Source organism: Ahaetulla prasina, chromosome 4 (genome assembly GCF_028640845.1).
Source record: "Ahaetulla prasina isolate Xishuangbanna chromosome 4, ASM2864084v1, whole genome shotgun sequence".
NCBI lineage: Eukaryota > Metazoa > Chordata > Lepidosauria > Squamata > Colubridae > Ahaetulla > Ahaetulla prasina.
In genome coordinates, this window is record NC_080542.1 from 110,839,711 (window position 1) to 110,862,026 (window position 22,316).

The following is a 22,316-nucleotide window of genomic DNA, read 5'->3' on the forward strand; positions in this document are numbered from 1 at the left end:
GAAGCCACTGATGATCTCACCCAGCGGCTTCATATAGATGTTGAACAGAAGGGGCGAGAATCGGCCCTCGGCACCCCACAAGTGAGGCGCGCGGGTGACCTCTGCCCCCGTCACCGTCTGCGACGGTCGGAGAGATAGGAGGAGAACCACCGATCGGTGCCTCCACTCCCAATCCTCCAACCGCGCAGCAGGATACCATGGTCGATGGTATCGAAAGCCGCTGAGAGGTCTAATAGGACCAGGGCAGAGGAACAACCCTATCCCTGGCCCTCCAGAGATTATCCACCAACGCCACCAAAGCCGTCTCAGTGCTGTAACCGGCCGGAAGCCGGACTGGAACGGGTCTAGATAGACAGTTTCCTCCAGGTGCAGGGGAAACTGATATGCCACCATACTCTCTACAACCTTCGCCGCGAAGCGAAGGTTGGAGACCGGACGATAATTACCTAAAACAGCGGGGTCCAGGGAAGGCTTCTTGAGGAGGGGCCTCACCACCGCCTCTTTCAAGGCGGCTGGGAAGACTCCCTCCAACAAGGAAGCACTCATAATCCCTGGAGCCAGCCTCGTGTCACCTCCTGAGTGGCCAGCACCAGCCAGGAGGCACGGGTCCAGTAAACACGTGGTGGCATTCAATCTACCCAGCAACCTGTCCATGTCCTCGGAGCCACAGGGTCAAACTCATCCCAGACAATCTCACCAAGACCGCCTCAGACGCCCGTCCGAATCGCCACAATTTTGGTCCAGACCGTCCCAGCTGAACGATTTTATCGTATAGATAACCATAAACTCTCAGCACGTCCCTGCATTGGTCATCCCGCTCCCCTGGTGAAGGAGGAGCGGGTCACCCAAACAGGGCAGCTGGGCGGTTATCTGCGACGCAATGAGGGAGGAGGCGAGCAACGCCGCTTCCCTCAGTGCCACTAGGTAGGTCCTAGTATAGGATCTAACTAGTGTCCGATCAGCCTCTGAACGGCTGGACCTCCAAGAACTCTCTAGGCGTCTTCTCCGGCGTTTCATCCCCCTCAGCTCCTCGGAGAACCAAGGAGCCGGTTGGGATCTGCGCCGGGTCAGAGGCCGCAGAGGCACGACACGGTCTAACGCCCCAGCTGCAGCCCGTTCCCAGGCTGCGGCTAGTTCCTCTGCCGTGCCGTGAGCCAGACCCTCAGGGAATGGCCCAAGCTCCGTCCAAAACCTCTCTGGGTCCATCAGGCGCCTGGGACGGTACCAACGTAGTGGTTCCGTCTCCCTGCGGTGTTGGGTGGCGGTCAGAAAGTCCAGGCGAAGGAGAGAGTGATCTGACCATGACAAAGGTTCTGTGACTATATCTCTCAAGTCCAGATCCTTCAACCACTGACCAGAGATGAAAATCAGGTCCAGTGTGCCTCCCCCGATGTGAGTAGGGCCATCCACTACTTGAGTCAGGTCCAGGGCCGTCATGGAGGCCATGAACTCCCGAGCTACTGTCGATGACGAGCCAGCAGATGGCAAGTTAAAGTCCCCCATGACTAAAAGTCTGGGGGTCTCCACTGCCACCCCGGCAAGCACCTCCAGAAGCTCGGGTAGGGCGGCTGTCATGCAGCAAGGAGCCAGGTACGCGACCAGCAAGCCCATCTGACACCTATGACCCCACCTCACAAAGAGGGATTCACACCGCAATCTGAGGTACAGTGGTCTCCTTGGCTCTAGACTCTCCTTAATAACAACCGCCACCCCCACCCCTACCCTGGCCCTCGGCTGATGGAATGCACGGAAACCCGGTGGGCACATCTCAACCAGGGCACGCCTTCAGTGCCCAACCAGGTCTCCGTCGCCTATAATATCCGTGGCACCCCTGAATCAGATCATGTATTAGGGGCCTTATTACACGGACCGTGCGTTGCATAACATCAGGCGAAGGCCCAGGCTCTGAGGGTCTTGACCATCCGGGAACGGAGAAGTCAGGGGATCAGGCACGCGATCGCCTGTATACATGGACCGGGTGACCCCCCAAACCGATGCGATCCCCCCCTTCCGCCATACCTGCCCCTCCCACTTACCGTGCAGATGGACACACCCTCACACAAAGGAACACACTCCCGCCCCATAACCTCCGAACCCATTTGATAGTCGCACGAGCATGCGCTGGAACTGGTTTCCGACGGGCTACCCCATCACCCGCCCTATCCCTCCCCCTTAAAATTCCCCTTAAAATTCCCCGATAAAAAACGACTAAGAGAGTTCATTAAAAATCCCCTAAGCCTCCTAGATTTCGCATGCCATCTCTCGGGGTTCCAAAACCCGTCCTCAAGATGTGCCCTCGATAATGTGGAGGGCCAGACCTGCGAGAGAGGGGAGTCTCGCAGGGCAAGGAGGTCCGCGGTTGAAAGTCTATGTCTCTCTCTCTCACCCCCTCTCTGTGTATCACTCTGTATGTATCTCTCTATGTCTCTCTCTTACTCCGCTGTGTATCACTCTGCGTGTCTCTATGTCTCTCCCTCCCTCTCTCTTTTCTGTATATGTGTGTGTGTGTCTGTGTATCTCCCTTCTCCCTTCGGGTGACCATCCTCCTCCTTTTGTGACCCCCTGGCCAGCTGATTCGGGAGGGTACGCATACGCTCAAGCGAACACCAAAGCGCAGCAAAGGCATGTATGGTGCGGGTGGCCGCTCATTAGAAGGGTCTTAACAGGATGCAGCTTCTCTCCTGCACTAATGCTCCGGCCATCGTCTTGCCATGTCATTGCCCACCCCTAGCAGCTCTTCGGCCAAGCACAGAGGGCACCAACTCCAGCCCGAAGCAGCAGGAAGCAAAGGCTGCCTTAAGTACAAATGTAGCGCAAGGGCCACTTCACTTCTGCACTCTCCGGTGACTCTCCCCCTCCTCCTCCCCCCCTCTCATGAATCCCTGTCGGGCTGTGGGTCAACTGGGAGCGTGTGCATGGAAAGGGAGACCCCCCCTCAAGCAAACGCCAAAGCTCAGGTAAGGTGCCCATGGGTTGGGCAGTGGCTCGCTTAAGGAGGGTGTCCCTACGCATGTGCATGCTCCCAGCTCAGCCACAGCTGGCCAGGGGGTCACAAGAGGAGGAGGGGGAGGAAGGTCCTGTTAAGTTCCTCCTAAGCGAGGGGTCGCCCACCTCATGCGCGCCTTTGCTGTGCTTTGGCACTTGCTTGAGGAGAGCTTCTCTGTATGTGTGCATGCTCCTGGCTCAGCCACAGGCAGCCAGGGGTTCGTGAGAGGAGGAGGGGGGAGGAGAGTGCAGGAGTGAAGCAGCCCTGTACCTGCCTTCATGCCATATTTGTGTGTAAGGCAGCCTTCCCTTCCTGCTACTTCGGGCTGGAGTCCAAAAAAGAAATAAGAGGGGTGAGAGGCGGGGCCAACTAGTGATGAGACAGGGAGCTGTGGCAGAGGGCCCAAAGAGTCGCTTGTGGCTCTGGAGCTACGTGTTGCCAACCCCTGTCCTAAACAGTTTTACTTTTATCAAAGAACCAATTATAGATAATGATCTACCAGGAAAGCAAACAAAGACCTTTCATCTCTTCAGATACAAAGACTTCAGACTTTGTATCAATGTATGTCCGCAAGCAAAAACAAAGATTTCCTTGGAGGACTATGATAGTGGAAACTCTAAAAGCTCAAATTACTCAATAAATTCTTTCTGGCAAATAAAAATCTTAGGAAATTTCTCCTTTTCTTTTTGGTCATTTTTTAAAAAAATATTTTTACTCTGTAGTTACAGTAATAAAGCAGGAGGCCAGAGTGATCTATTGAATCCAGATATTCAGTGGCCTTCCCACCTCATTTTCTTTTTAAACCATCTGACAAACTTTTCTAAGAGTATAACAGGCTAAGAAAATTGTCTCAGATTTTCTCTTCTGAGGCCAGTGTCTTTCATTTCAAGCTTCTATTGGCATTTTAAAAGAGAGCAAAGAGACTTCCATTTACCTTTCCATACAAAAATCTGTCTAGCTGCACCATAATCCAATATAAAACATTCTTCGGACAAAAGCATTGCTCTTGAGAAGGGATTTTCTTCTGCAACAAGTGTAATCTTCATAGAGCCACTGGCATCAGACACCTATATTTGCAGGACATTCACATTAAGATCAATCAACAGTAAGAAATTACTGTTCAAGTAATTTCACATGGTTACTACTTCTAAAGTTCATGTATGTGTCTAAGGATGTACAGGGGATGCCACTTCATTCAACTTTGAAATTTGTGCTCCTGATGCAGCAAAAGACAACAAAAAGCTAGAATCTGGTTTCTATTGTTTTATTAGGGCTTTTTAAAATTAGTTTTACTGGCTTTGCTTCAGGGTACTGTAATGACCTTAGATTAAAACTATAACAATTAAGTAAATTTTAATTATTTAAATTAAGTAATCTTAAATAATGTTAAATTGAAACTTTAAAAATGAATTATTACAGAGGGAGCTTTGTAAAGAAAAGAAGCTGAATATGTTACTAACAACATTCTTTATTGAATTATCTCCTAATAACCCCAATTTCTTTTCCCGGAGCATGAGGGAAACAATTGCTACCTTCATCTCATTTGTTACAACAGATTGGAGCTATAAGAATGAAAATACAAGAAGCCAAAAATTAAAGCCTTTCCTACATACACTTTAATTTCCTAGTCATGCTAAAAACAGGAAGCATTAAAATCAGCAGGGACTGCAAACTAGAAGCTTTTCTGTACTCTGTAAAGATCCTTTATCTGAATACAGCCTATTTAGGAGTAAATATACCACATGTTTTGGAAAGAGGAACCAGCTCTACAGGATCAAATATAGCACTATATTAAATATATGTAAATCCTTTCCAGTTACTTAAGGTGGTGCTTTTGCAGTGCCAAACATTTTTTAATAAATACAGTATGTGCCAGCTCTCCTTTACTCCAGACATAAAAAGAGGGTGAATCAGTGTTTCATTCCATTCCATTTCCCAAAGAACCATCTGTACTCTCATGCGTCATCTCTTATTGTTTCCAGAAGAGGGAGCTGAACTATTATATTTTATAATTTGTGTAATTTTTTTTCCTCTTTATAATGCATTAGAATTCAAAAATCGAGATGATTATTTTATAGCATTAAAATCAAGTCACTGAAGTTCTTTAGAGACACTGTCACTCTGAAATTGTATGAGCAATGTAAATCAGTAGGAAACTCTATTGTTTCACAGGCCAGAAAAACAGGATTAGTAGCTTATAACTTCAATTGAAGAAAGAACTTCAGCTCCTGTTTGTGAAGTAGGTTCCTATTGCTAATCACTGAGTATAGCTAGATAATCAAAAATATCTTGACACCTTTTTCTTGATAACCTTTTCCTAAGGAAAGCAGTGGACTGTCTATTTCTCCTCTCTCACACAGTAACTATTTATAATTGCTTCTGCATACATTTGTAATTATTTAGGTATACAATTGCAGGTGAATATTAGCACATGATGTTTTTCTTGGAATGGCGTCCTTTTCTGTTATTCAGTTGTTAGTGAAAGTCTTCAAACTGGGTGGACAATCAACATGCATAATAGTCCATTCACTTTTCTCCTCATTTCCAAGGTTTCAGTTGGATGATCTCAAGGGGAGCCAAACTCACATTTACTTTAATGTAAATATATCCCCTCCATAAAATTTTTGCTTTAATAGGACATCAGATAATACAGATATAGTACCTTTAAGGGGAAAGCTTTTAGAAAATAGGTTCAAAGTGTCAGGTTGAGGGCAACAGGCAAAAGCTATGGATGAACACAGCAGGGACTCTTACAATGTCACAATCCAAATACCAGCATTAGATATTTGAATCCTCATACCAATGTAAATATGTAAATTACAATATTTATGTGATATTACAGGTACTCCTCATTTAATGGCTACAACTGAGCCCATTATAAGTCATTGCAGTCATCTGACAGATCATAATGTGACCTGACTCAATTTTTACAACCATTTTTATTACAGTCATAAAGCAAATGAAAAAAAGTCACAAATTGGGATCACCTGACTATAGGACACAGCAATCAGTCATATATGCAAACCAGTTACCAAGCACCTGAAATGCAATCACATGATTATGAATTGGGTCATAACTATCTTTTGGAGGGTCTGTCGTAACACTGAATTGTCATTAGGCAACCAGTGCAGTGGTGAAATTCAAATTTTTTTACTACTGGTTCTGCGGGCTTGGCTTGGTGGGCATGGCTTGGTAGACATGGCAGGGGAAGGATACTGCGAAATCCCCATTCCCCCCATTCCTGGGGAAAGGATATTGAAAAATCTTCATTCCCACCCCACTCTGGGACCAGCCAGAGGTAGTATTCGCTGGTTCTCAAAATTTCCGCTACCAGTTCTCCAGAACCTGTCGGAACCTGCTGGATATCACCCCTGAACCAGTTGTTAAGCAAAATTACCTTGAAGAATGTTTTATCAATTTCTGTACTTGCCACACAAGTACAGTGCCTGTGGATATACATCGCATATCTTTAGTGTGATAAATCTGTCATAGATTTAAATGGCTGAAAACATTTGAATAACTAATTTAGACTGTCAAGAAGGATATGAAAGTATCACAGTAGCTGTATCAAACCATTAAAATGGTTACATATAAATGGTTACATATAAATGTAAACAAAAAAAAATTAAAAGAACATGCTTTCATTGCTCGATATAAAATGATCTGCATAAAAAAAGAGGATTCTTACCATGTAGAGTTTAGCATTTCGCCTGTTAGTAATATCAGCTGCCTCGTCATCATTGTCATTGCCTTCCTGAAGATTTTGCTTGGGTCCTAAAACCTAAACATAAAGAAAGAAGTTGGGGGCTGAAAGAGAGATAGGATGGCAAAGTAATATAAATAAATTGACTACCCTTTTTACTTATGGATAAATATTCTTGACCATTTTTTGGTGATTTTGATTGTTTCAAAGTGACACTTGGTAAGTTGGTAAGCCCATCTAAATTTTACAACTTCAATCAGATGCCTTCATGTCTTTGGAAAGATGGATGACAAGGGGTTGATCTGAAACAGACACATGCTAGGAAGGTAGTGGGTATTAAATTCACAGTATTTCTCCAATGGAAATATTTCATTCTCTCTCAGCAATGTGACCCTGACCCAAATCTACTCTCTGCTTATAATGGTGGTTGTTGTTAGTTGCGAAGTTGTGTCCAACCCATCATGACCCCATGGACAATGTTCCTCCAGGCCTTCCTATCCTCTACCATCCTCTGGAGTCCATTTAAGCTCTCGCCTACTGCTTCAGTGACTCCATCCAGCCACCTCATTCTCTGTCATCTCATTCTTCTTTTGCCCTCAATCTTTCCCAGCATTAGGCTCTTCTCCAGTGAATCCTTCTTTCTCTTTAGGTGGCCAAAGTATTTCAGTTTCATCTTCAGTATCTGGCCTTCTAAAGAGCAGTCAGGATTGATCTCCTCTAGGACTGACTTGTTTATTCGCCTTGCAGTCCAAGGGACTCGCAGGAGTCTTCTCCAGCACCAGAGTTCAAAGGCCTGAATTTTTGGTGCTCAACCTTTCTTATGGTCCAACCTTCACAGCCATACATTGCAACTGGGAAAACCATAGCCTTGACTATACACACTTTTGTTGGCAGGGTGATGTCTCTGCTTTTTAGTACGCTGTCTAGATTTGCCATAGCTTTCCTCCCCAGGAGCAAGCATCTTTTAATTTCTTGGCTGTAGTCCAGTGGTGGGTTGCTACCGGTTCTTGAGAACCATTGGCAAAAATCTGGCCAAGTTCGCAGAACTGGTAACAATGGCCATGCTCCCAAACCGGTTCTCTTGGCCGAAAAGGTTGTAAAAACAAAAGGTTTTAAAAGGCTCCTCTGGTGATCCCAGCTGAGTTGCCTGATCACCAGAACCTTTAAAAAACATGTTTTCTACAATCTCTTCAGCCGAAGAGGTTGTTAAAACAATCCTTTTAAGAGGTTCTGGGCTGCAATGAGGCAACTTCAGCTGGGATTGTCAGAGGAGCCTTTTAAAATCTTTTTTTCTCTGGCGATCCCAGATGAGTTTCCTGATTATCACAGTCTTTTAAAATCATTTTTTAACCATCTGTTACAACAGCCCCTGCCCATGCCCACCCAATCGCCCCCTCCCCCACTTACCTAATTACTGCTCCTTTTGGGCTCGCTGTGCTATAATCAGTTGCATCAGCTAGCAACTGAATTTGCTTGTCTGCAATCCATTTCCTTGGTGAGCAACTCAATCTGCCTGCCTCCAATTGGTAAGTAAATGGAGGAGTTTTAAAAAATAGTTAATTGGTGTTTTTTTAAAGAGTTGGTGTTTTTTTTTTAGACAGCAATTTAAAGTTAAGGAAGTTTTAAATTTAGCTGTTTTATCCAAAACAGGGGTCTCCAACCTTAGTAACTTTAAGGCTTGTGGACTTCAATTCTGGGTGTTGAGGTCCACAAACCTTAAAGTTACTAAGATTGGAGATCCCTGATCTATAAAATATAAATAAAATAATAAAATAAAATATTTGTGCAGCTTTCTGAGATTTGGTGTGTTTCTGTAGTGTTTCACTCTAACTACACAAACACACAAAATCTCACAAAGCTGTATGTGGCATTTTGTGTGTGTGTGTGTGTGTGAGTCATGTTGTGTTGTGTGTGTGTAAAGTGTGAAAGTTGGTTTTTGAGCTTTTTGTAGCTGTGTGAGGTTCCTGCTTGTTGCAGGAACCTCACATGCCATTTTGGGTGAGGTGCAGCTGCTTTTACATTGTGTGTGAGTCAGTTGTGTTGTGCTGTGTGTGTGTAAAATTTTTGAACTTTTTGTGGCTGTGTAAGGTTCCTGCTTATTGCAGGGGCCATTTTGGGTGAGGTGCAGCTGCTTTTACTTTGTGTGTGAGTCAGTTGTGTTATGTTGTATTGTGTTGTGTGTATGTAAAGTGTGAAAGTTGGTTTTTGAGCTTTTTGTGGCTATGTGAGGTTCCTGCTTGTTGCAGGGGCCATTTTGGGTGAAATGCAGCTGCTTTTACATTATGTGTGAGTCAGTTGTGTTGTGTTGTGTGTGTGTGTGAAGTGTGAAAGTTGGTTTTTGGTACCTCTTATTGTTTTGTATACTTTATTATTTTTATTATTTATTGTTATTGGCCACGCCCACCCAGTCACAGGACTGCCAAGCCACTCTCACCCAGTCACATGGTCACCAAGCCACGCCCACAAAATCAGCCACACCCACAGAACCAGTAGTAAATAATTTTAGAACCTACCCCTGCTGCAATCCCCATCTGTGGTGATCTTGGAGCCCAGAAAAATAAAATCTGTCACTACCTCCATTTCTTCCCCATCTATCTGCCAGAGGGCCAAATGCCATGATCTTAGTTTCTTGATGTTGAGTTTCAAGCCAACTTTTGCACTCTCTTCCTTCACATGCATCAAGAGGCTCTTTAGTTCCTCTCCGTTTTCTGCCATTAGAGTGGTATCATCTGCATATCTGAGGTTGTTGACATTTCTCCCAGCAATTTTAATTCCAATTTTTGATTCACCCAACCCCGCCTTTCTCATGATGTGCTCTGCATATAAGTTAAATAGGCAGGGCGATAGTATACAGCCTTGCCAGATTCCTTTCCCAATTTTGAACCAATCAGTGGTTCCGTGTCCAGTTCTCACTGTTGCTTCTTGACCCACATACAGGTTTCTCAAGAGACAAATAAGATGGTCTGCTACTCCCGTCTCTTTAAGAACTTGCCACAATTCGTTGTGATCCACACAATCAAAGGCTTTAGCAAAGCCAATGAAGCAGAAGTAGATGCTTTTCTGGAACTCCCTAGCTTTCTCTATGATCCAGCGTATGTTGGCAGTTTGATCTCTAGTTCCTCTGCCTCTTCGAAATCCTACCTGTACTTCTGGTAGTTTTCGATCCACATACTGCTGGAGCCTAGCTTGTAGGATTTTAAGCATAACCTTACTAGCATGTGAAATGAGTGCAATGGTGCAATAGTTTGAACATTCTTTGGCATTGCCTTTCTTTGGAATTGAAATGTAAACTGACCTTTTCCAATCCTGTGGCCACTGCTGAGTTTTCCAAATTTGCTGAAAAATTGAGTGTAGCACTTTTACTGCATCATCTTTTAAGATTTTGAATAGCTCAGCTGGAATACTGTCTCCTCCACTAGCTTTATTGTTGCTCAGATTGCCTAAGGCCCATTTGACTTCACATTCTAGGATGTCTGGCTCAAGGTCAGTGACCACCCCATCGTGGTTATCAGGGATATTAAGCTCATTCTTGTATAGTTCTTCTGTGTAATTTTGCCACCTCTTCTTAATCTCTTCTGCCTCCGTTAGGTCCCTGCCACTTTGGTCTTTTATCATGCCCATCTTTGCATGAAACGTTCCCTTCATATCTCCAATTTTCTTGAAGAGATCTCTGGTCCTTGCTATTCTATTGTTTTCTTCTATTTCTTTGCACTGTTCATTTAAGAATGTATTCTTATCTCTTCTAGCTATTCTCTGGAATTCTGCATTCAGCAGGGTCTATCTTTCTCATTCTTCCTTGCCTTTCGCTTCCCTTCTTTCCTCAGCTATTTGCAAAGCTTCTTCAGACAGCCATTTTGCTTTCTTGCCTTTCTTTTTCTTTGGGATGGTTTTAGTTGCTACCTCTTGTACAATGTTGCGAACCTCCGTCCATAGTTTTTCAGGCACTCTGTCTATCAGATCTAATTCTTTAAATCTATTTGTCACCTCTACTGTATATTCATCAGGGATATGATTTAGTTCATACCTGAGTGGCCTGGGGCTTTCCCCTACTTTCTTCAATTTAAGCCTAAATTTTGCAAGGAGAAGCTCATGATCTGAGCCATAGTCAGCTCCTGGTCTTGTTTTTTCTGACTTTATAGAGCTTCTTCATCTTTGGCTGCAGAGCACATAGTCAATCTGATTTCTGTGTTGACCATCTGGTGATGTCCATGTGTAGAGTCGTCTCTTGGGTTGTTGGAAAAGAGTGTTTACTATGACCATCGTGTTATCTTGATAGAATTCTATCAGCCTGTGCCCTGGTTCATTTTGTACTCCAAGGCCACACTAGTCTGCTATTCCAGTTATCTTTTGGCTTCCTACTTTAGCATGCCAATCCCCCATGATGATAAGGACATCATTTTTTGGTGTTAATTCTATAAGGTGCTGTAGGGCTTCATAGAACCGGTCAATTTCATCCTCTTCAATACCACTGGTTGGGGCATAGACTTGGACTACTGTGATATTGAATGGTTTACCTTGGATTCGAACTGAGATCATTCTGTCATTTTGGGGATTGTATCCCAGTATTGCTTTTCCTATTCTTTTATTGATTATGAAGGCTACTCCATTTCTTCTGAGGGATTCTTGCCCGCAGTAGTATACCTGATGGTCATCTGAATTAAATTCACCCATTCCTGTCCATTTTAGTTCGCTGATTCCTAAGATGTCGATGTTCAGTCTTGTCATCTCTTGTTTGACCACATCCAGCTTGCCTTGATTCATAGATCTTACATTCCAGGTTCCTATGGAGAAAAAAGCTTTACAGCATCGGACTTTCCTTTCACCACCAGATACATCCACAGCTGAGCGTCCTTTCGGCTTTGGCCCAGTCACTTCATTCTTTCTGGCACTACTAGTACTAGCCCGCCGTTCTTCCCCAGTAGCATATTGGATACCTTCTGACCTGAGGGGCTCATCTTCTGACGTCATATTTTTTTTCCTTTTTGTACTATCCATGGGGTTTTCATGGCAAAGATAGTGGAGTGGGTTGCCATTTCCTTCTCCAGTGGATCACGTTTTGTCAGAACTCTCTGCTATGATCTGTCCGTCTTGGATGTCCCTGCTCATAGCTTCATTGAACTACGCAAGCCCCTTCACCACAACAGGGTAGTAATCCATGAAGGGGGCTTATAATGGTAGCAGAACTATAAACAGTTGCTTTATAATCATAGCAAAAGTTATTTTAAAATGTGATCACTTCATTGGGTTCCTCCACTCTTGAACATATGGCATTTCTTGGTATTCTGGTAGCTTCTGGTTTTGTTTTTAGTTTACACACATTGTTTACAGCTAATTTTTGACATTTTATGTTATGTGGTTTCTTCAGATTTTCTGGTTGTTTTTTTGCTTTTGTCCCAATAATAACTATAAACTAAGCCTTGAAGCATTTAACAGTGTCACACTACCTTTCAGGTTTGATTCCAGAAAGGTGCTTTGCAATATATGGATACATAAACAGGCCTATCTGCATTCTATTAAAGGAGCTGCATGTTTTTTCAAGACTGAGCAATACAATTCTCAGGTACCACACGCAAACACTGGGAAAACACAAGTGCCCAAACAATAGCAGAAAGGCAACCACTTAGCAATAGCTCCAAAGCAAAGTGACTGACAACCCATTGGTTAATAAGTCAGTTGCCCACAAGATAAGATTAATGCCAAGAGATAAATAGTTCTTCTTCTTGTGGCCCACGCCAATTTATAATAATAATAATAATAAAAACAGAGTTGGAAGGGACCTTGGAGGCCTTCTAGTCCAACCCCCTGCCCAGGCAGGAAACCCTATACCATCTCAGACAGATGGTTATCCAACATTTTCTTAAAAATTTCCAATGTTGGAGCATTCACAACTTCTGCAGGCAAGTTGTTCCACTTATTAATTGTTCTAACTGTCAGGAAATTCCATATGTGTTTCTTTATAATTCCATTCTGTTCCAATTTCCATAGAAATACAGAAATATTTTGCAATGTCTTTTTGAACTTATTCTTTCATAAAGTGTACTTTTCTAAACATATACAACTTTCAAACTATGAAAGTCTAAAATATGTTATTTCACAATTATGTTTTCTATCATAAAATTCAAACAACTGGAAAAACCAATATACCCATTAGTTGGTCTGGTCACTTGTCAAAATTGAAAATACAGTATCAAAGAACAAACTAAATACTTAAAGAAAATTTATGGAAGGTATGGTATGTGATCAATGAACAGGAAGAACAGTAAGGTTTAGCAAAATATGCTACTAAGAAAGATTACACAAGTCATTTTATATAAGCCATCCTGTTGCATCTTGCCTCCCCCAGAACTAGGAATATTTTGAACCAATTACAAGAAAGATAAAATTTCCTTCAAGTTGAGCTTGAGTTCTGGTGACTCCATGACCATGTCCACTGGTTTTCTCGGAAGAAGTAGGTTGCCATTGCCTTGTTCATATTCTGAGAGGTTTTTTTAACTTTTCAAACTAGCTCAGAAGCCCTGATATTTCCTAGAGGTCTTCCATACAAGTACTAATTTAACCCAACCCCATTTTATACTTTATTTTATTTTATTTTTTTATTTTTATTTACATTTATACCCCGTCCTTCTCCGAAGACTCAGGGCGGCTTACATTGTATAAGGCAATACATCTGTTAATGAATGACAGAATGCATTGATAGCTAGGCACATAGTCAAAATGAAGATAGGTCAGCACTAAAACGAGACTATTTATAAATATCTATCTAAGGGCCAAATCCTGTGTAAATTTCAAAAACAGATGCACACTTTAATAATTGCCAAGTTTATATAATTTGATATTCTGGATGTAAAAAAGTTATTCTGAGACACATATACTGTATGGGACTTGTTTTCAAGTATATTTCATTTTGATGGCAGAAAGAAATATAACTATATCTGTACAATTAAAATGAGAAAATCAAAAAAGCAAATATTAAAATTGAATTATATAGGTATCAAATGTGGGAGACTGTTGGAAATTCACTACTTGGTATAAATACATCACTGAATTCTCTTCATATTTAGTAAAGAAAAACTAACTTTATTTGGCTTAATGTATAACCAGAATATATTTAAATAAGATAACTGCAATGCAGAATTACCCAGGGCAGGGTATATATTTATGAAACAGAGTTCCATGTTGACAATGCAAATATTTGATAAGGGAGAAATAGCAAAGCAATATAGTATAAAGATATTAAAAGCACTTTAAACATATTAAAAACAGTAAGCTACCTCTGTATTTTTCTGTCCTAGCAAGGTATTATGCAATAATATAAATTAAATTGTATTTGCCAGCTGGCAAATACAGTGGCATTACCTTATTCATGGTATATGGCCCTTTATTACTTTGCTGAGGAGAGTAAGAGCAGACCTAACAGAGTAATTATTTTCAGGGTAGTTGGGAAAATGGTCAACTGCTAAATTAAACAGTTCCTCCAATAAACACCCCCACCCCTCCCCGCATATATCATTTTTGCATCAATTACAGTATACTGATGATCAATGTATTTTTAGTCTTATTTTAAATTACTGTTGATATTTCTGAAATCCCTGAATGATTTGGATTGCTTGGATGATCATCTTTGCTTCACATATCAATCTTTATGTTAAATTCATGATCAGGGATCTTGCTCATATGTCCACCATGATGATGAACATAATTTCCTTAGCTCTAAGATGTTTTCAGTTGAATAGGTTATAATCAATGGAACAACATTTTGATTAAATCTGAGGATTCCTTTTTACATGCATGAAAATGCTTAGTGGGCTTTTTTTCAAAAGGCAACTGGACTTTGTAGCACCTTCAGGACAAACATGATCTGGATGACTGAGAATCATAGGCCCAAATAGGCCTAGCCAATGTTGGTCTCAGACTAGCACATGACACTTCCTTGTAGGACATCAAGAGCACAAGGAATGAGCAAGGGAATACCTGGAGAAGATAGTACCAGGATGGCCTCAGTAGTGGTGGCAGCATGAAATGCAAAGCACCAAGGAGAATCACTGCTCATTCAGCTATTTTTCCTCGGGCAATCTACAAGAGTGGCAGACGTGAGATGTGGCTGAGGAAAAACAAGAGCAGCAGACAATGATCTGGAGAGGAAGTTCTGACTGCATTGGCAGCAGCGCTGAGTGAAAAGGGCAAAAGGAGGAGGGATTTACTCAGCTGCTACTTGCCAGTTTTCTCTGGTAACAGCATTAAGTGAGAAGTAGGAGAAAGAGCAGGCAACTAGCTTCAGAGACATCTACCAAGTTAATATTGTATGACTGGAATATTGTGGAGTATAACTTGGCTTTTAAGGCACACACTGAAGAAAACAATAGGAATGGACAACTTGGGGTACAATTGATCCAAGGTTTATTTTACTACACTTTCAAACTGGCTTCCAAAAATTTTTCAGGAGGTTTTGTGTTCCTGTAATTGTGCTTGTGAGAAGGAAGTTTCAGATTTCTAAGCAGTTTTAAACTTTATTTTAATGCATCTGGGTTTTTGTTTTAAAGTTTAGAGTTTAAAAGACCCTATGTTTTAAAACTGCTTAAAGACTGATAATTCAAGGATTTTTAAATATATATTTTTCCACCTGCCCCTTTTAACAATAGCACCTTCTAAAACATGTCAGCTGGCTTCTTTATATAAAGAGGGCTTGTAATTATTGTCCCAGGTAAATTTGAGCTAAGACCACTCTAAGCATGGCTTAACCTGTTGTTCCGACAAGAACCATGAATTTAGACATTCATGGACCAAATCTTTCAGAAGTAAGTGAATGTCATGATTATCCAGGACTGAATTCCTAGGTAGCTCAAATACTTACTAACAAATATCAACTCTGTTCTGAGGTAATTTAATCTAATCCATCCCTCCAGTCTTTTACAACCCCCTGAGACCTGTTCAAAATTTTCACAGAATTTCCAATTTGATCTGGAATGGCACTTAAAAGAATTTTCAACGTATTGGGAACATTTCAATTCAAAGTAATTGTTATTTCCCAACAGTTTCATAGAAATATATAAATAAATTTATATAAATATATAAATAGGTGAAACACTCCTTGAAATAAGTTTTAACTACCTCCTGAATATAGTCATATTTGCACTGCCCAACTATACAAAGGATCCAGAAATATGGATTTATTCTACAGCGGCCTAATCATCTATCATTAAAAACTTAATAATGTAAATTTTCTATTTGGATTCAATAGAAATAGAAATTGTAAGACTATGGTTAGTTCCTGGGAAAAATAAACTGTCCTTAGCTAGCAAATGTCCTATTTCAACCCCAGGTTTAATTTTCCATATTTGGTGGAACTAACAACTTTTACTGTTTCACTTTTTTCCAGTAAATTGTAACAGTTAAATAACAGCTTTCTGTGTAAAAGAAGACATGACTATATTGATAATTGCAAGGTAGAGTCTTGAACATAATTTATTACTGTCCAAGCGCCTCGATCTTATAAGTAGTTAAGATGCTAATAGATGAGTTGATTGAGTATACTATAATTTAAGTGTAAAGAGTTGAAAAAATGTAATTTCTTAAGAAAGCTGGTTAATCAGTTTATTCAAGAATGTCTCAGCTTGCCTAAAGAAGGAAATTATGTGTGTAACCATTGTAGAGTTTCCCTTGAAATGCTTGATAAACGTAAATTTATTTGAATAATTTTCATGTGAGAAATCATTGGGGTAGTTCTCTGAGAAGTCCTTCAACTTAATATTTAGTTTAATATTTAGGACACTCTGGTATTCTGAAGAACAGCTGGGTGGAGAGTGGGGCCAGGCAGGATGCAATGGTTGGCAGCCGCTGCCACCTTCTGAAAAGCTAGGAAACGGAAGGCCCTGCCCACAACCAGCTCCTCCCATGTGGCTGCTCCCATGAGCTCCACCAACCTGGTGTAGGAAACCTGGACGAGACAGGGTGGCTGGCATTGTGCCTGGCTCCTGGGCCAGTGAGCTTCGAGCTTTTGAGACCCTGGCAGAGACCCCTCCCCCATTTGCTCCCGAGCCCTATTCTCTCCATCTAAATCTCAGGGGAGGCAACACTCAGTGACCCAGAGGGAGTTGCACAAGCTACACTTACAAATGGCTCTGGTGACCGTTCATCCCAAGCCCCTGAGAAACACCTGTCCCCGAGCTCAGGGACCTCAAATCCCATCAGTTCAACAAATTGGGCTCTAGGTTGGTAAGCAAAGCCAGAGTTTCAAAGCTTGAAGCTGGCTGGCCTGGGAGCTGGCTGCCCTGCCACCTCAGGATTGCCTGTGCCAGGTTGGTGGATCTCAAGGCAGTCCACATGATGGGAAAGCAGTCAGGGGCAAGGCCTTCTCCTTTCCAGCCTTTCAGGAGGAAGCAGATGTGGTTCCTGCCTCAGCCCGCTCTGTACCCACCTCCTCCTCACAACACTAGAGCATCCAAGGGAAGCAGGATGCAGAGCAGGATCAGGTAGGACACAACAGGCGGTGGGAGCAGAAGCTGCGGAGTGGAGCCTAACACCAGATGTGTGACTATTTTTCCCACACAAGTTACTGGCTGGGTACAAGTGTCCGTCTGTGAATTACCTGGGACAGGGGTGGGAGACTAATGATAGGTGACTAGTGGTGGGGGAAAAACACCAATGGAGGCCAGCTGAGGATAAACACCCACAATGGGTCAGCTGCGTTAGGGGAGCATGGTGAAATGGATGCAGTCATGGGCCCATGGTTAATTGTTCTTGACAGTTTGTGAATACTAAAATAGAGATTTCTGATCAGAATAGCCAATCATTTGTGTTTAAGTCCAAGTGGAGGATTTTTAAAGATTTGCCTTACATATTTTACACTATTTGTTTGTTGCTTCATCTGGTTATTAGCCTTTTATAGTTAACTATTAATTTACACTCAGAGCAATAATATATGTGATGGGGAAACAAATTATGGGAGATCCTATTCATATATCTCTACAAAACATGTGATTAAACCCTGAATTATTTTAAAGGCAACGATACATGGGAGATTTGCCAACCAAATCTAAGGGGCCTCTGTGGCTCAGGCTGGTAAGACAGTCTGTTATTAACAGCAGCTGCTTGCAATTACTGCAAGTTCAAGCCCCACCAGGCCCAAGGTTGACTCAGCCTTCCATCCTTTATAAGGTAGGTAAAATGAGGACCCAGATTGTTGGGGGGCAATAAGTTGACTTTGTATATAATATACAAATGGATGAAGACTATTGCTTGACATAGTGTAAACTGCCCTGAATCTTCGGAGAAGGGCGGGATATAAATGCAAATAAATAAATAAATAAATAAATAAAATAAAATAAATAAGGCTCTTAAAATACATTTAAAAATTATTTCTTTGTATTTGAATTAAGCTTTTTTTTTTTTTAGTTCAAGCAATGAGAGCCAATAGTTACTCCATCCTGGAGTTCAATTTTTTTTTAAAGTTTGTTTTTCAGAAAAGTGTGAGCAGAATGTCATGACATATGTGAGAAATAAATAAAGAAAAACACATTTGCTATAGATTACTTCAATTGTCCTCATGTTGGAAGCATTCAAGTTAACCAAATAAAAATCAGTATTCCCATTGTGCCTGTCACTGTGTAATCATAAAGTTGAACAGACTGGCCAGTGAATTCTGAATTATTAAAAGAATGATATTCTCAGTTTCTTAATTATAGTCCTAAGGATTTTAATTAATTGTCTATTGATAAGTGAATGAATAAAGTAATTGCTTAATAAATTAAATAAATAAATAAAAGCTTCCTTTCAAAAACTGCTTTGCTGTATCAGAAGAAAAAACACTTTTTAATATCTTGGATTTTATGAGAAAAATATATTCTAGTTTATGTATAATCACTGAAGAAACATTTAAAAACTCTGCCATATAAAAATCCTGAATAAAAACATTGTTATTGATAAATCCATGGAATAATTGTGATTTGTACTTTGAATAATGTAGCCCGAGTAAACCACTTTAAATCTTTTTTAAATTAAAGTTTAGAAATTTAGCTATTTATAAAAGAGAGGTGCTTCCCATTTGGGACTGCAAAAAATAATTGCAGGTTAATTAATGACATGATTTAATTGCTACTTGTAAAGAAGAAAAAAATATACACAAAAAAAAGAACATCGTAGTTCTGCTTACATAGAAACAAAATAAATAAAATCAGTTTTATGTATAAATGATGCAGAAACTTTATGGGTATTTCCGTGTGCAAACACTTCTCAAACAGAAAAGTCATCTCCATTGCTATTCATTTTATAACATAATAATGTAGATTCTGTACTTTTATCACTGCAAAGATCAAATAATGTTATTTCAGATTCAGGTCCATGTTGTTTAAATCAGGGGTCCCCAACCCCCGGGCCATGGCCCTGTGCCGGGCTGAAGGCCTTTCGGAATGGGGCTGCAGAAGCAGTGGGTGAGTGCAGGTGCACACATAGCTCCACCTGCATGAGCAGCAGGCAAGCACATCCATGCGCAAAGGTCCATTTGTGCAAGCAGCAGGCTAGTGTGAGTGCAGTTCTATTTGTATGAGAGCCACGTGTGCATGCCTGCCACTCACACAACTGCAGCTATGCGCGCATGTGCTTGCCCACTGCTCACAAAACCATCCCCTCTCCCCCTCCTGTCAGTCTGCAAAGCCAGGAAAGTTGGAGACTGCTGGTCTAAATACTAAATCTAATCCAAGCTGGTACAATAAAGCACTGCCTACCTGCCACCCCCAGTCTTTATTGGCTATTGCACACTTCATGAAACATATGGTCAACTACTTTGGTAAATGGCCCAATAGTCTTCAAGATAAAATATCCACTGAAAGCAGAAAAGCAGAAAGACTACAGTTGCTAATTGTTTGTAATACTGTAACTACTTTCAGCCACTATTTGACTATTCTCAAAAAGTTTACATAGCAGTATGGCAGATTTGGGACATTTTACATGCTTCCAAAAGATGGGATTAGAGCTATGGTCAAATCAGAGAACTACGAAGTACTTCATCCCATCTGGTGCTTTTTTACATCACTATACCTTTTCTCTCTCTCTCTGCAGGTTTGACGTGTGCCTCTTAAATTTCAAGTCACCCTGCATGGATCATTTACCATCTTATCTGCAAGTTGAAAAGGGAATGTGCTGTTTAACTTTTATGAGTCTGTGAAAGATATAAGGAAGTTATTTTTCACTTTGAAATAATGCTAGCAGGAAAGGGGAAAGAAAATGGCAGTATATTTATTTAAAAGATAAGTGTTCATTTCTAAGATTTAATGAGATATATCTATCCCATAGTTTTCATCATGCAGTTATCTAGTGCAAATTAGAATCCTGAGTGAGAGGAACAAAAACTCATAACTTTCTAGTTGGCTTCTCTGTAGAGAAATTCTGTGCTTTGGAGATTATAATCATCACATTTATAATCATCACACGGACTTTATAAAAATAAATTGAATACATTACCTTTGACTCAATTCTGCCATTTTAATATAATAAATAGCCAGGAGTTCTGTGAAAGAGTAAAAGTTTTTTTAAAAGTCTGATTGACCATAGCGAATTTCCATCCCAAGAGTTTTGCATCTTGATCAGGAATTCTGGGATTTCTTTTTTTTTTTTTAGCAACAGATTCCACAGCCTAAAAAAGTTTAAAACTACAATTGTGTGTGTGTGTGTGTGTGCGTGTATGCATACATTACATTATATTATTCCATGTTATATTACATGGAAAGTACAGCTGGCATATAAACAAAGCAAATCATCCTCCAAGCAAGTTTTTTTCTGTTCAGTTTTTGAATTTACTGACAACAAATCCCCCGTCATCTTCATAACTTGAATTGTCTTGTCTCCACACTCCTTTGAAACAAAATGGACAGAGAAAAGCTCTACTTTTATCACTATGCATGGATCCAGATTTTGCCCTTCTCTTCTACCACTGTTGGTGTGATAACTTAAGCATATGACTTCAAGTAACATTTCTGAATGTTTCTTTCCCAGGTTGCACACTGTTCCTTATACTAAGCATTATTATACTAAGAGTTCCACAGTTGATTCTTTCAACAGAATTCTATACTACCATCATATAAAGTTGTCTTATACACTATAACAAATAAACCTTGTCTCTGCTTGCCCCAGAGTCGTATCCCCATGGTTTCTTATTAAATATAATTGCTTCTCCTAGGTAATTCAAGAATTTAGCCTGTTCACATCTCTACATTTCCTGGAAGAAGGAGAATGAGATAAAATCTGTTTATGGTATAAATACACAAACATTTACTATGCAAATTTTGAATAAAAAACATTTCTTTCCTGATACACCTGATTCTATTTTATACTGAGTTGGTCCAATTACTGAGATATTCTCTGGAGTCTCATAGGATAATTTCATTTCAATTTGCTCATTCATTCACTCATTCAAACTACATCAGGTCACTTTTTAATACCCATTCCTTTCTGATGTTCATTCCACCTTCTTCAGCCTGCAGCTCACTACTGGTCTACATAAATCAGGGGTGTCAAACTCAATCTCATTGTGGGCTGTATCAATATTTTGTTTACCAAAGGGGGCTGGTTGGGCATGGCCTGGTCATTGTGGCCGACTGGGTGGGCGTGGCCAGGGTGGATCAGGGCAGCACAGGCTGGTCTCTCGCCAGGACGGCCCCATGGGACAATTCTGGGCTTTCATTCATGAGAACTGGAACTATAGCCTAAGGCAGGCTAGTTAAACTATCCAATTAACAGACATTTTTAAAGCAAATGAATATGATACCTGTAGGAGCTCCCGAGGTTCACTTTCTTCATCCACAACAATCAACTGTGCTCTCCCATTCCGTTCATTGTCTCTAATGCCCACAGCAACCTGAGTAGCTTTCAAGCGCTCATATTTATTGCAGGTAGAGCCACACCATTGGTAGATATGCTACAACAAAACAAATACAATTTCAGTTAACAGAATTTACTTAGGAAAGCATGAATGTGAAGTATGAAAAAGGTAGGATGCTTGGGGACTTTCCTTCATTTTACGTACATAACGATCAGCAAGGGGGGTACTGAGAGACAGCCATCAGCCAGTGAGCTCTGTGATCAGCAGGGACTTGAACATGAGCCCCCAATCCAAACAAACACCCGTTATCTATTTTACTGTTGAAATTATTTTCAGAATACCAGGTGCTTGTCTTTCACTGCAAATGCAGAAGTTAAACATTTCCTTTTTTTAAAATTTGGTCTTAAAATTTAGAAGCATAGTTGAGAAAACTGAAAATCCCTTTGTACCTCACAGGAATTTATGTGTTCTTCTTTAATATTAATATGGATTACATTTATGGAAGGTTTTCCCTTCTGAAAGGTTCTAAGCTAGTTTTTTCAAGCTTGGTGTTTCCATATTTGCTTTCCATATTTTATGGCCAAGAATTCTGGAACTGTAGCTTCAGAATAGAGATGCTGCATTCTAGTAGGTTAATAATCAGGAGCTTCTATATTTCCACAAGGAAAGTTCTATTTTCATAACAGGAAGCAGAGTTGCACATCTTTTTTCTCTATGCATATAAATTCCAGGCACATAAATCACAGAGTCCAAGCAAAATTTATTCTCAAAGGATCCTTTCTGCCAAGTATTAACATCTAGCTGATGAAAAAAAA

General features: G+C 40.9%; 1 protein-coding gene across 3 annotated transcripts in view; it reads right to left on the bottom strand.

Moving 5' to 3' along the window:
- Window positions 1-22,316, bottom strand: part of SCIN (scinderin) — an 80,838-nt gene that overhangs the window by 39,699 nt on the left and 18,823 nt on the right. For 2 of the 3 annotated variants that reach the window (XM_058183268.1, XM_058183267.1), the window contains exons 4-6: window positions 21,448-21,597; window positions 6,675-6,767; window positions 3,921-4,053 (exon numbers count right to left, since the gene is read on the bottom strand). In XM_058183268.1, coding sequence (XP_058039251.1) covers window positions 3,921-4,053; window positions 6,675-6,767; window positions 21,448-21,597 — 376 coding nt within the window. The remainder of the gene's footprint in view (window positions 1-3,920; window positions 4,054-6,674; window positions 6,768-21,447; window positions 21,598-22,316) is intronic. The other variant, XM_058183269.1, reaches the window with a different exon arrangement.